The sequence below is a fragment of the Pyrus communis genome, chromosome 9 (assembly GCF_963583255.1).
Source record: "Pyrus communis chromosome 9, drPyrComm1.1, whole genome shotgun sequence".
Classification (NCBI taxonomy): Eukaryota; Viridiplantae; Streptophyta; class Magnoliopsida; order Rosales; family Rosaceae; genus Pyrus; species Pyrus communis.
Genome location: NC_084811.1, coordinates 433648 through 447706, shown reverse-complemented (window position 1 = coordinate 447706; position 14059 = coordinate 433648). Strand labels below are relative to the sequence as shown.

At 34.9% G+C, this 14059-nt stretch overlaps 2 protein-coding genes across 4 annotated transcripts; both read left to right on the top strand.

Moving 5' to 3' along the window:
* The first annotated feature begins 4204 nt into the window (after window positions 1–4204).
* LOC137744130 (auxin efflux carrier component 5-like) lies at window positions 4205–6865 on the top strand. Its single transcript, XM_068483994.1, has 5 exons — window positions 4205–4975; window positions 5118–5203; window positions 5322–5479; window positions 6323–6399; window positions 6566–6865. The coding sequence occupies exons 1-5, from the start codon at window positions 4290–4292 to the stop codon at window positions 6636–6638; spliced, it is 1080 nt and encodes a 359-aa protein (XP_068340095.1). The 5' UTR covers window positions 4205–4289; the 3' UTR covers window positions 6639–6865.
* A 2304-nt stretch (window positions 6866–9169) lies between these two features.
* LOC137745896 (uncharacterized) lies at window positions 9170–13111 on the top strand. Of its 3 annotated transcripts, none has more exons than XM_068485934.1 (14): window positions 9170–9536; window positions 10107–10229; window positions 10380–10439; window positions 10532–10627; window positions 10752–10862; window positions 10978–11096; window positions 11180–11281; window positions 11388–11504; window positions 11668–11736; window positions 11875–11941; window positions 12066–12119; window positions 12252–12350; window positions 12436–12486; window positions 12587–13111. In XM_068485934.1, the coding sequence occupies exons 1-14, from the start codon at window positions 9522–9524 to the stop codon at window positions 12680–12682; spliced, it is 1179 nt and encodes a 392-aa protein (XP_068342035.1). In that variant the 5' UTR covers window positions 9170–9521; the 3' UTR covers window positions 12683–13111. The 3 variants fall into 3 exon arrangements, with proteins under 3 accessions (XP_068342035.1, XP_068342034.1, XP_068342036.1); XM_068485933.1 differs by having other exon boundaries at window positions 12252–12359; XM_068485935.1 differs by lacking the exon at window positions 10380–10439 and having other exon boundaries at window positions 12252–12359.
* Window positions 13112–14059: the final 948 nt, after the last annotated feature.

Genomic DNA, 14059 nt, shown 5'->3' with positions numbered 1-14059 from the left:
GTGAAGAGATTAGATGCCTAATTCTCTAAGGAAAAAAAAAGGTTGTAATATGCGAATTCCATGCATCATCATCAAGACTGCCTCAGGTGTTTGTTCTGAATGCTACAAGTGCAGCACCCACCACTCCTATTTTTATTTTTTCAACCAACCAAATCCTAGTCAGTCATAGACAAGAATATTAAATTAAATATAAACAGACACACACAATGTTACTATGTGTGTAAAAAAAAGTGCATCAATTCCTTGTGCATGGTTGCAAATGCTATGATATATTCTGCTACGTATCAGAAAGCACACGAAGCTTTGAGTAGAATATTACGAATGGTTTAAATTTAGTAGTGCCCAATTAAGCTATTTCATATATCTGATGGCACACATGATGACTTGTCGTATGTTAGGAACCACACATTATTTTTTGGCATTTGTTCCTTTCGGACTAGTGTTACATTCTTGCATTGCATGCACTTCCTTCTGTCCTTAATATTTAAACGAAAATTTAAAAAGTGGGAAGGGAGAGAGGGAGCTAGAAGAAGACAAGGGGAACAAGCACGCGCAGCACAATGCTCAAGCACTAATTATTCGTCTACATTTGCTTCGCAATGTAATTTCACGATTTAAATTGTTTATTTTTAATTTTCAGTCATCATTTAAAGATTATACTTGTAAAAAAATCACTTAAATAAGAAGTTTTTAAGCTTTTAGTTACTATTGTTAACCAAACGGCTTCAAATGTAATTAAAACTTATACATAAATAATCTTTCAATAATAACCTAATTGGTTCTATTATGAGAATGGACCGACATAAATAATTAGCAGAGATGAAGTTTTATCACAAAAGATCTCGGTATTAGTTAAAGTGGGATTAAGACTTCACAGATATTTCAACACTTAGGTCAAAAGATTATCGGTCATTGTTTTTCACTGTCCTTCCCTTTGGTTTTGGGTTTCAGCAGCCAATGTCACCCACCCACCCACCCACCCACCCACCAGTCACCATACATAAAGATAATGCATGCACTCGCTGCCTTGATCACAAAAACATGAAGCTCCATTAGTGTGCGGTGATAGACTGTTCATATCTTATATCAATATTTTATCGGTGAGGAGTGAGCGTAATGTAATGGAAGTATCACCTCATCTTAAGTCTCACCCTGTTTTGTTAACAACTGCATACGCTTAGGTCAAAAGTGCGCACTTGTTTAGCATTCCAAATCGATATACTACGACCGATTGATATCCTGTGCCTCAAATGTGATTGCAAACAACTAAAGCTAGCCCCTCTTTTTAATTTGAATACCTATAATGCAGAGACTTGAGCTCATAGTCAAAATAGTTAGAGAAGTGTGCTCAATATTTATGTTCAAATTCTCCTTTTCATGAGAAAATTATATGGGTACCTAGAGCACAAGTCACGTGGTGTGTCATTCCTCGTACTATACCAACATTTGATGGCTGGATTGATACATCCCACTTTTGTGTTATATTAATTAAAAAAAAAAAACAAATCCAAATGTTATGATTTAAGTGAAACAGTAATGTCAAGTGACCATGTTCCAAGTAACCAAAAAAATAACCCTCTTTCCATAGTTAGTTTAGCATAAAATATTTGCTCAACTCTTAACTTTATATTAATGATGACCTTATTCCGTCCAACGTACGTACATGGAAATGCTACAAAAAAAATAATTAACAGGGAGAACCAAAAACTACGAAAATAAGATGACAAAGCAAATCACTAAGTAAGCATGCTATGACTTTGGTAATTAGTTGGTGGTTTTTAAAAGTAAATGTTTATTATGGAAGCCCTTACAATTGACAAAGACAACTTGTGCACTTCTTTTAGAAGGAAGGGGGTGCTGCATTTGCGGTTGTGAAATCAAAGAAATGAATGAACAGAAACCAATGGAAAAACAACAGAAATCACAAAAGGAAGAAATTAAACCATTTGCTTAATTTCTGCGGACCAAAATTGCCTATGAATTTTTGTGGTATTGAGACATAAAGTACTCATAATATCTGTATATATACGTTCAGAGTAATTCAAGCTGAAGCTTTCCACAAAGGATATTAGAATAATATATATATATATGCACAAGACCGTCGACATGATAGTAGCAAGTATCCTAAACCATCCACTTAATTAGTTGCAAAAGGAAGAAACCCTACAACTCAGCCAACTAGCTCCAATGTTTGAATTCAATGCTTGCCCAAATAAAGCATATTTACATCCCATCATATTCAAAACACAGAGGAAGCAGGGAATATATATGTATAGTCGTGGGAGTTTGAATTCATACACTCACATATCAAATGTAAAGCTGGCTATAACTATACCATGCATCAATGCAGTACTTAATCAAGTGGCTTTCTTTTTTCTTTTCTGTTTTTTCTTCCAACAAACAACAGGGTCATTTATATTATATACATTTAAATACAAGAAGAAGGATTCGACCTTGAGTGTAAAAAGAGAGTTCTTGAAAGTGAATTCCACATTGAAAAAAGGAGATTAATATATGTAAGTTGAGGTACGTACTCTTCATATTATCAATTAATTTTATGGTAAAACCTAAATTTTTTTCATGAGCACATATATAAAAACTTAATTAAGGCCAAGCCTGCTAATCAAGTGGATTTCATTAATATGCTAAGCTAATGAAAAAAAAATCAGAGGAATGTTTATTACTTTGGAAAATACACAGAACTTATTCCATATGCTGGTTGAGGGCATAATGTGATCACTGTCGCAAAAATAGTCATCTGATTCGATCGAATTCCCAAATAATAATCATAGTTGGCCTATATTTATTGGTCTTTATGTGACATGACAAGGAGCAAATTGCAGTATATTGTCGTTAGCTGAAACAATTTGTGCACAAATCTGCTTCTGAATTCCACAAGCTAGGTAGCATGATGTAAAATTAGTAAGAACATTAATCTATATCATAATTTTAAAAATCCCAATTTGCAAAGGTGGGTGGAATTATTGCTGGACCTCGTTCCTTATTCTATGTATAAAAAACCCAATTGGTGATAGCAACTTTACAATTTCAGACACTCACACGAAACTAATGTCACTACAAGGATGAAGAATCCACCGCATGTAGAGAATCATATACACCCACCATAACCCATTTTTCTTGATGCATTCCACATAACATAACTATTAATTAATGCTTGAGTAATTATGGATGCGTTTGAAATTTGCAAGAATTTTACCAAATTTCATTAGGATAATGCTTCCTTCATTCTCAATAAGAAGCAAAGTTATCATTCCCCTCTAATGTGACATTATTTTATCGTATAAATTGTCATAATCAGAATGTCGCTCATTCTCTTTATTATCATATAAGGATCATTTCTACAAAAATTCATTCTATTTAGAGACTGTTTTGTTATCCATATAATTGTGTCATAAATATTTAAGCTGTTTTAATTAATTAATAGTGTATACTATATATTAAAAAACTTTCTTTGTGAACCAGAGAGTAAAATAACTATATATTATATTCTTATTACTTTAGATAAGTCTAAGGGCAGAATAGTAATTTCAATTTAGGGCCACTTTCTTCCTCCGACTGTATTTTTTTATAGAGTAATGCTATTCACACACATTTTTTTACCTTCACACATCCTTGTTAATTCTTGTCAATTGATCTTCTTCAATTCTATATTATTGACGAAAATTGAGAGAGGTGTGTAAGAGGTAAAAATGAGTGTGTGGATCGTACCACCTTTTCTATGTGTCCATCTCTCCTCAGTCTCGTACACTCACATGTATAACATGTGGCCTGAATCTAGTATAGTTATAATGTGTTTTCACTAGTTTTAAAATTCTAGAAGGCATTACCACAATATATACATACATATATATATACATACATATATATATATACATATATATATATATATGTATATGTATAAGAATCTTGGTCAAATTCAAGTGTCTCATTTTCTTTTCCCAATAATAAGTGATCGTTTACGGCAGCACTCTAAAATGCTGTATAATTTATTTCTCATGCGCTTAATTACATTGCATGTTACATCATCTTTGCAATAATATCGATCCCTCTCGTAAAATGATAAAACGAATAAAAAAGAGAGAAAGGAACAAAGTTGGCTTTCCCTGCATGCATATATATAGGAGTACAATCAAGTTCATGAACATCATCAAGCTAATTGTACACAGTAGCACCGCATATCATTCTTCCATTATTAATTACCAGTAGTGCTCCAAGCTATATATTGTGCTAGCTAGCTTGCCCAAATATATTTTTTTTAACACGCTAAGATGATAGGGTGGGAAGATGTTTACAAGGTGGTGGTGGCTATGGTTCCACTCTACTTTGCCCTAATTTTAGGGTACGGCTCAGTGAGGTGGTGGGGCGTCTTCACTCCCGAGCAGTGTGGCGCGATCAACCGTTTCGTTTGTTTCTTTACTCTCCCACTCTTCACGTTCGAATTCACTGCACATGTTGATCCTTACAAATGGAACTACCGCTTCATTGGCGCCGACGCCATCTCTAAGGTCATAATCGTGGTGGTGCTAGTACTCTGGGGCAAGTGCAGCAGCAAAGGAAGTTATAGCTGGTCCATCACAAGCTTCTCTTTGTGCACGTTAACCAATTCCCTAGTGGTTGGTGTGCCCTTGATTAGAGCCATGTATGGTTCGTCAGCCGTTGATCTTGTTGTTCAATCATCGGTCGTGCAGGCCATCATATGGCTCACCATTCTTTTATTCGTCTTGGAATTTCGACGAACGGGGTCGATAGACATAGTTTCAAGTAGTACTAGTGTCGACACTCGAGTTCAATCAGTTGATCCACAAGGGAAAGATGTAGAAGCTATGGAGGAGATAACAATAAGTACTAGGCCTTCCTTTTGGTACTTGATGAAGGCTGTGTGGGTGAAACTTGGGATGAATCCCAACTCCTATGCAGTTTTTATTGGTATTGCTTGGGCTTTTATAGCAAACAGGTACTGATTAAATATTTGCATCTATCTATATAATATGCAAGAAATTATTTATTAATTATACTTGAGTATTGATTAACTAAATATTCTACGTTTTTTAATATACTTCACTGTAAATTAATTAATTTATTTATGGGTGCTGCAGGTGGCATATTGAGTTGCCAAGCATCATGGAAGGATCTGTTTTAATCATGTCAAAAGCTGGTACAGGAACTGCTATGTTTAGCATGGGTGAGTAGTCGCTAATTAACCACAAATATATATATATATATATATATATATATATATGTTAATGAATATATCTATACGGTATCGTTTTGACTCTATATGTCATGCATGCAACGTGCAGGTATCTTCATGGCACTGCAGGAAAAATTTGTAGCCTGTGGGACGAGCCGAACAATAATTGGGATGGTTTTGAGGTTTATTGCTGGACCGGCAGCCATGGCGATTGGCTGTATTGCTGTGGGCTTGCATGGTGATGTTTTACGTGTTGCTATCATTCAGGTAGTTTACTTGCAAGTTTATATATATCTCAGAGAGTTAAATAATGAATCAAGCATGCATGCCCTATAAAATTAGTGTTGTATATTTAATATATTAGTGGTTGCATGTCATATATCGTACGTGGAATAACATAAAGGTTGTTCCGATGAGCTGCCCAGCAAATTAAGCGGCCAATTTCTTCTCCACTAATTAACATCCTACCTAATCTTCTTTTTATTTGCATAACTAATTTTGAGAAAAATGAGCTTCCGTTTTGAGAAATTATATTGGGAAATGTTAATCACATATTTTCTTTTTCTATACACTCAATTTTAACTTTGGCTATTGAATTGAATGAATCAAACAAAAACAACAAATAAAATTAAACATACATGTATAAGAGAAGAAAAATAATGTATGATTATCATTTTCCGTAGTATGCATCTCCAAAACAGATTGGACAACAATACAAACATACTCATGCACGTATATTAATCAAGCTTTTTTTAATGAAGCCTTTTATTTAATTTTGAAGAACTTAATTTGATGCTTTCATTTATGGTGTTAACTTTCTGTGCACAAACTACATATATCCAAATTAAACAAATTCAAATTAAGTAGCAGTACCGCACTGAACGTTTATACATGCTCACTAATTTAAAATTTTAAATGAATTTTCAAATAAAATGCGCGCATATCACCCTTCAACAAATCGCATAACTTGTATTTGTGATATTAAAAAAAAAAAAAATCTCCTTTTTGCATGATAATTTTATTTGTTAGATGATAAATGTTTTTGTTTTTCGGATCAAATGATAAATGTTTAATTAGATGACATATCATCATTTATATTCAATGTTGCAGGCAGCATTACCACAATCCATTACCTCCTTCATATTTGCCAAAGAATATGGACTCCATGCAGAAGTGCTCAGTACAGCGTACGAACCTCTTTTTATATACATCTATAACCTCAAATTCTTGTACACTTTAAATACGAAAAAAAAATAATCAACGTACGAGAAACACCGAAATATAATTTTCGGCAACAATATTTGAAATTGAATGTTTTTTTTATTCTTCTAACTTTGATATATTGTGTTGCAGGGTAATATTTGGCATGTTGGTGTCCCTTCCGGTGTTGATCGCTTACTATGCAGTTCTGGAATTCGTGCATTGACAACCGTCTCTCTCAGCTATATACATACATATGTTTTCAATCAATGGATCGAGGGGAAAGGGTTGCTGCCTTGCTGCTCCTCTCTCCTTAATTTGTTTTTTGTTTGATTTTTTTTTTTTTTTTTTTTTTTATGCTTTAATTTGGTTTTCCATATATCAGGGTCACTACTGGGACTAATATTAAAATTAGTCTTATAGTTGCCAAAACTTGTAATCTAGTTAACAATATCGCCCTAATCTAAAGAGGATTTAATTAGACTTCAATCCTGAAGTTTTACGATAAATTAGAATGATTTTTTATGACAGTTTTGGTAGTTTCAGAGCGATAAAAAGCTCAAGTGGCAAGGTGAAAATTTATCCTCTGACAAAAATCACATGAGCAACTGGGATCTAAGAGGGAAAAATTTAAACTCAAAGTAAAGACTATTAATTCAATGGAAAACTTATCCTTTGATCATAAATTATTTCAATTATTTTTGTGCCCTTATTAAAAGCCCAAATTCAAGAATGGGCTCCTTAAACTGAACTGGATTATCCAAGCCCATCAAAATTGGGCTGGAATTATAAAGTACACAAAAAATGGTATAGAAGAATAAATCTTGGCTTTTTATGATTGCAAACGAATTTGTCTTCAAAATACTCTGTTACCGATTTAGAAGATTTCGTGTTTATAATCAAGATCATTCATTTAATAAATCATAATGTAAATATCGTCTTTGCAACATGAACAGTTTCAATTGTAACCACGAAAGTTCATAAATCGATAATAAAACATCTTAAGCAGTCCTCGTCAACCAAGTTAATTCCTATGTATAAATAAAGTGTATTACTTGACGATGACATGAAAAATAATTAAGAGTAGGTTGTTTAGAAAACAAGTTGTGAGATATTTCTGTTCAGATTTCGGGTCAATGTTCATTGAGCTTGTCAAGGAATGTTATTCTTTTCTCCTTTTCTTTACTTTTTACCTTTCATTTCTTTTTCTTTTGCTAGTAATAGTATATGCAATATTTTTCTTTTTCTTTTCTATTGGAAACATTATTCCCCTTACAAGTCATTAACTTGAAATTCTAACTAAAAAACTATGTTTCTGACAAAACAAAAGGGATTAAAAGATGCCATTTTAAAAGGAAACTCTTTATTTAGTATCGAGTATTGAGGTTGAAGACCTCTAATCTAACTATTTAAAATTTCACAATCCACAGCAAACTGTTTGAGCTTATAATGTCATTTTATTCAATCACCAAAAATAAATGAAAATGTGTAGGAGACGAAAAATGTTTACCAGATTTACTTCTTTATAAACTATTTATTATTGTTGTTGTTTTGAGTGGAACAATAGCGTTAGTGGGATGAATACTTAATTGTTAGGGATGAGAAAAATTGGTGAGGATCAAACATGTACTAGAGTAAATAAACATGATTATTTTTTATCACTGTAATAAAACGTCATATGCAAATATTTAGTACTGAGCTTATAGTGATCTCTTACTCATTTTTCCATATTAGAATGGAATGACGTCAAAAGTTTGGTGTACAGTAAATGTTTTATGGTAAGGTTGCAATTCATAAGTAATTGTATATTTTATGATACATATAATATGATTAATTTATTAGTGAAATGTCAAAACTTTTCATAAGCACTTCTACGATAAGGGCTCCTATGCACTTCTGCTCGAATATAAAATTTGTATTAGTGAATGTTTAAGTGTTTCTTCATAAAAGTGTATTTACGATTCAATAATACCTTTAATTTTTATTTTTTGTATCAAACGTAATCACAAGCCCTTCTAGTGATCAAAATAGAGAAGAGCTTGGCATTTTAAGATTAAGATAAGTTCATCCTAAAAATATTTTGTAGCTTATTCACAAAATTTCGTTCTTATGATTGAATGTTTATTTTATAAAATTTTCTGTAAAAGATCAATTAAAATTAAGATCATTTAGTCAATCAATTATAACAAATAGATAGACGGTTTATAATACTTTTATCAAATTCGTTCATCCATTTTTTATACAATTTGATAAACAATCTTAATTTTAATTGATTTTTTTTACTGATTTTTATATTAATGATTTATAATATGAACAATTTCGAATCTAAACATGACGTTATAGGTTATGAGGTTTTTATTTTTATGTATAACAAACGATATTATCTACATTAAAGGGGAGGGATGAGGCTTAGCCTCAAATGAGCTAATAATAATGCGGTTCAGATTCACCTTTAGCGAGAATTGAACCTAAAACCTTTCACTTACATGTGAAGAGAAATATCATTAGACCGTACTACTAAGTGGGAGGTCACGAGGTATTGTAAGTAGCAACTTTTCCTCAATCCTTGAGGAACAAGTCTTTCTCATCAAAGTAAGGTTTCTTACTTTTCCAAAAACGAGCCCCAAATCAGGCCAACAGTAATTCTGGTTATAGTTACACCAAGAGAAGAACAAAGATAGTAAGAGTAGTGCTTCCCCACTATTTATTTAATTTAATTTAAATAATATTGCGCGTGTTATTCGGTTGCATCTTAACAAACACCCAATCTCTCTCTCTCGATAGTCAAGGCTCTTCCTTTTCTTCCTGCCTCAATTTGTTTGACAATTCGACGTTGTCATGATTGGTGAATGGAAATCACCCAATCCGAATCCCGATGCTGATACTTCTGCTGCTTGTTTCTTCTGGGTGCCTGTGATCAATCACTCATCCATCCATCATCCTGCTTTCTGCAACACATTCTCTGTCCACTGTAAAAAGTAAATACCAGAAAACAGAGTTAAGCATTCATTTTTCGTCAACGAAAACAAGAGCCAAGCACCAAAAGAAAGAACAGAAATCAGGTTGCTGCAGGATTTCTGTTTCTGGGTTGTCTCCGTTTTCATGGAAGATGAAGTCCTCCTCTGTAAGCACGCATTTAATACTCATATTATTATGCTTTTCTTGGTCACTTTTTGATTGTGTATTTGACCAATATTGTAATTTGTTAACTGGTACTGAACATTTTGATCATAGAAACAGATACTTGCATTGCTTTCTTGTTTTCTTATGATTTTTCTGGCCATGAGATTATGTCGAATTCATCCTTCTTTGAATTCCTATGCACATATTTTCTGGAAGTTAGGTGTTTCTTCTTGAGCTCTTGAGACAATTCGGAATCTTTATTCTTTCAGCTCTTGCTAGTGATTATTGGGGGAGGGGATTCCGACGCGAGTTGTCGAGTTCAAGAGTATATACTCTTAACTGTTTGACCTACAAACCCTTGTAAATTTTAGTTCAATCACGATTACCCTAGCAGAAGTAACAATTATTAGGTAATTAGGACAATGGTTTTAATTTCTATGCAGATCGCTCGGTTACAAGTATTGAATTTTTTTTTTCTTCTGAAAATGGCACGCATATTTACTTCTTTATCCAGCCATCTTTGTTATTTTGACATGTTTTTGTGCACTTCTTCATTCCATTCTCTTCGCAGGCAACTTTATGTGCAGACCTGAGAAGCGGGAAATTGTGTTTTTGTAGCATTCTCCCGGCAGCTTCTCTGCTGTATATACTGTTTCTCATAGTGAGTGCATACATATCAACAGATTACAAAGAGGTATGTGTATGCCATTTTTTTGGTCCCGACTCCAATCTGTATTTTTGTGTTAACTCCGATATCTAGCATACAAAAGTATCACTTTTACTGACCTGAAAAAAAAGTTTATATTGACATTACCGTACTACTATTTTGGGTCACGTTGCACAGAATTCATCATCGTTTTGGAGAGTCGCAAACAATTTGCAGAATCTAAAGTACAAATGCATGGTTTGTTTATCGTTCCACACAGGTCTCATACATCTTTCCTATCAGATGAGTTGTTGAGATTTATTACTTTATAGTATTTTTATTGGTTTTAGAATCAGAAAAAGCCTTATGGAAGTGAGCCACTGCCTCGAGGCATTGTTGCCAAGACTTCTGATCTGGAAATGCGGCCGTTATGGGATGCTAAAAAGGTAAGGTTTTCAGAATGATGACTGGAAGCTACTGAACTATTCAACTGATTGTGTAACATTGCATTCCTCCAAGTGACAGTGCTGCAGGTTTATCTAAATTTCCACTCTTACACTGTTTGACCAGAAACCTTCAGTTAACTTGTTGAAGAAGAAAGATGCAAATTCTTCAACTAATTTATTTGCCATGGCTGTCGGGATAAAGCAAAAGGATCTTGTCAGTAAAATGGTCAAAAAGGTATATCCTGTTAAACCATGCTCACAAAAGTAGTCCATACTAAGTACTGATAATTCTTTTTCATTGTTCATAGCTGCATAAGTAACCGCTTTTCACTCGCTAATCCATGTTGCAGTTCCTGTCAAGTGGTTTCGTTGTGATGCTCTTCCATTATGATGGCATCGTTGATGAGTGGAAGGAATTTCAATGGAGCGACCAAGTTATTCATGTATCTGCAGTCAGTCAAACCAAATGGTCTTACTCTTTATCTTTGCATGCCTAATATCAATTTCGTCAAAGCTGCAGTATTGAAATTTGTTTTTCTGGTTGATGCCTAGGTGGTTTGCAAAGCGTTTCTTGCATCCTGACATAGTTGCCGAATATAGTTACATTTTCCTCTGGGATGAGGACCTCGGAGTTGACAATTTCCATCCCCAACGGTATACACATTGTGGGGCTGGCTGCATCTCTTTTCACAAACTTATACATTATACCGACTGGTTCTTAATCCCATTTTGTCAACTTGTTGTTTAATACTACTTTTAGGTACATATCCATTGTTCAAAAGGAAGGGCTTGAGATATCACAACCTGCACTGGATTATTCCAAATCAGAGGTGCATCATCAAATTACTGTGCGTTTGAGAGGATCAGTAGCACACAGGTCTCTTTTACTTTTAAATGATGAACTCCCTTGGGAAATATTGTTGAATGTTAACATTATTTTACGTTTTGCAATGTTAAAATTGCTTTAGCAAGTTGATGCTGGTTAATTTCAAGCACCCATAATTTCAAACAACTTGATATAATTCATGTTGTATCTGCAGAAGGACTTACAAGTCAAGTAACAATGGGAAAGGTTGTTATGAGAGCAGTAGAGCTCCTCCTTGCACCGGGTAAAAACTGTGGTTTCCATACGATTGTTTAAGATAATTCCGTTACGATTGTTTAAGATAATTCCGTTAATATAAGTGTAGTTGCAGAAGTACACCATCCACTAATTAAAATGACAATGCGCAATGCATTTGCTGCAGGTGGATAGAAGTGATGGCTCCTGTTTTCTCTCGAGCTGCCTGGCGTTGTGTATGGTATATGATCCAGGTACGTGTGTTAACTTCCTTTGTCCGGGCTCCTGGAACTCAACTCAAATAGCTGGTTTTCTCTTCACATGAGAGTAGAGTCAATGGCGGCTTAGATTGCACTGGATTGATTATGTTAATTGCAGAATAACTTGATTCATGCTTGGGGACTAGATACGCAGATTGGCTATTGTGCGCAGGCAAGTTCTCATGCTTTCTTTTCTAACAAGGAAACGATTTCCTTTGCCCCGATCTTCTACTGTTTGCAAATAAAAAACAGACCTGCATTCTTTCTGTGTTTGATTTTGAATGTATATATAATGTTGCAATAGGGAGATCGAACTAAAAAAGTTGGAGTTGTGGATGCCGAGTACATAATCCATCACGGCCGCCCTACATTGGGAGGATCCTCAGATGATCAAAATAATCAAGTGACGAAGGTTAAAATTCATAATATTGTATTGCTGCAATCGCATTCTTTACATTTTTATAATGTTTTGGTAATTGCGTTGGCAGGGATCATCACCATCATCATCAAAATCTACAGGAAACGACCACAGAGTTGATGTAAGTCTCTTGACAGCCGACGCGACATTATTGTCTTTAATATATAGTCTTCATTAGATTGATTAATCTGTTTTCTTTTGTTCTTGTTGTAATGTTGCAGGTGAGGCGGGAATCGTTCAATCAAATGAAAGTGTTCAGAAGGAAATGGGAACGAGCTGTCAGGAACGATAAATGTTGGATTGATCCCTACAAGTAGCCGCTAATTAATTAGTGCTTGAGCGCTCCTATGTATATGAATATTGTCATCCATCGTCCTTTATTTGGAGGAAGCTCAGAGCTCAGAAGTTGGTGTAAAATTTGGAGATCTTCATACTTAACATTACTACTGCATAAGACCTGAGAGGCAGGCCAAAAGCAAGGTTGTATTGCCTTTTTTTCTTTTTACACGGTTGAAATGTATATGTGAACACAGAAATCAACTCCAGTTTTATACTTAGAGAGGCTGCTGCTGCTGTAAATCTATAAATTCAATTACTTTTTGTGTTGGGATGCTTCGTCGGCCGGCCACCTGTTCATTGCTGACAACTCCTCTTGATGCTGATGATCTTGCCGGCTGATAATACTGCTGCCGTCCGATTGAGCTTTCAACGTTCTTGTAAAGCTCAGCTGACACTCCGGAACAACATGTGCGCGCGTTGTTCCGCGATCGACATGGCTCGCGAGTTGGACAGTCGATTCCCTAGAGATGGCATGTGATTCATTTGAAAGTTCCTTTGGTCATGAGTTACACTACGACTAGTACCACTCACTAGTTCTGAGTCTACCGAATGCAACGAGGTGGATACGAGAGAAAATTCCGAGGTCTCACCATGTCCACTTAAATTTTGTTTCTAAAAGCGATGTATTGTAATGTTGTATTTTCATCCAAAGGAAAGACGAGCCCAAATTAAAGTGCAATGAAGCGAGCATATTGCCCTAACCAATTGGACTACCGCTCATGACCTCGGTTAGACCAGCGACCAGCAAGGTGGGGAAGTTGAGAAGAAAATAAGGGCATGCATGATGGAAGCGCCCACCATTTGACGGTCATATGTCCTTTGGGCAGCACATGGCTTGTTGGCATGTCGCCCCATATAACTACGTCATCGCAATACTCACAAACAAAGGTCAACGAGATTCCCCTTTTTCCGCCAAAACACTCTTATCAAGACACCAAAGTCAGATCATGTGGCCCTGAACAGAGAAGGATTATCTTCCTTCTTCTTTTTTCCCTCCTTTTTTCTCCTTTCATATTTGAACGATTACGATTAAGTTATGGAAAGAGGAAGAAAGAGAATCCTCGTCCCCAAACCCACCCCACTTACAGCTCACTGCCCGTGCCTATACAGGACTCTTGATTCAACAGACCATGTACTGTCATATATTTTAAAATTCTTGCATGACATCGCTTATTTGGCTTAAGATATCGTTACAGACTTGCAGTATCTATCATCCCCGTTGATGTAAGCTACAAAGCATAAACATATAGTTTTGGTCGACTGAGAATTTGAGACTTGCATTTCACTCAACAATCTACAAGAGGGTATAAAAAAACCAGAAATTTCCAAGCAGTAAAAGTGATGCAAATAATATC

Bases quoted from the DNA above. Each gene is read 5' to 3' on its own strand.
- LOC137745896 (XM_068485933.1), top strand. The intron at 10,628-10,751 runs GTAAGGTTTTCA...CTGTTTGACCAG, and splicing joins CGTTATGGGATGCTAAAAAG to AAACCTTCAGTTAACTTGTT. The intron at 12,487-12,586 runs GTAAGTCTCTTG...GTAATGTTGCAG, and splicing joins GAAACGACCACAGAGTTGAT to GTGAGGCGGGAATCGTTCAA.
- LOC137744130 (XM_068483994.1), top strand. From the start codon at position 4,290: ATGATAGGGTGGGAAGATGTTTACAAGGTGGTGGTGGCTATGGTTCCA. The intron at 4,976-5,117 runs GTACTGATTAAA...TGGGTGCTGCAG, and splicing joins TGGGCTTTTATAGCAAACAG to GTGGCATATTGAGTTGCCAA. The intron at 5,204-5,321 runs GTGAGTAGTCGC...TGCAACGTGCAG, and splicing joins AACTGCTATGTTTAGCATGG to GTATCTTCATGGCACTGCAG.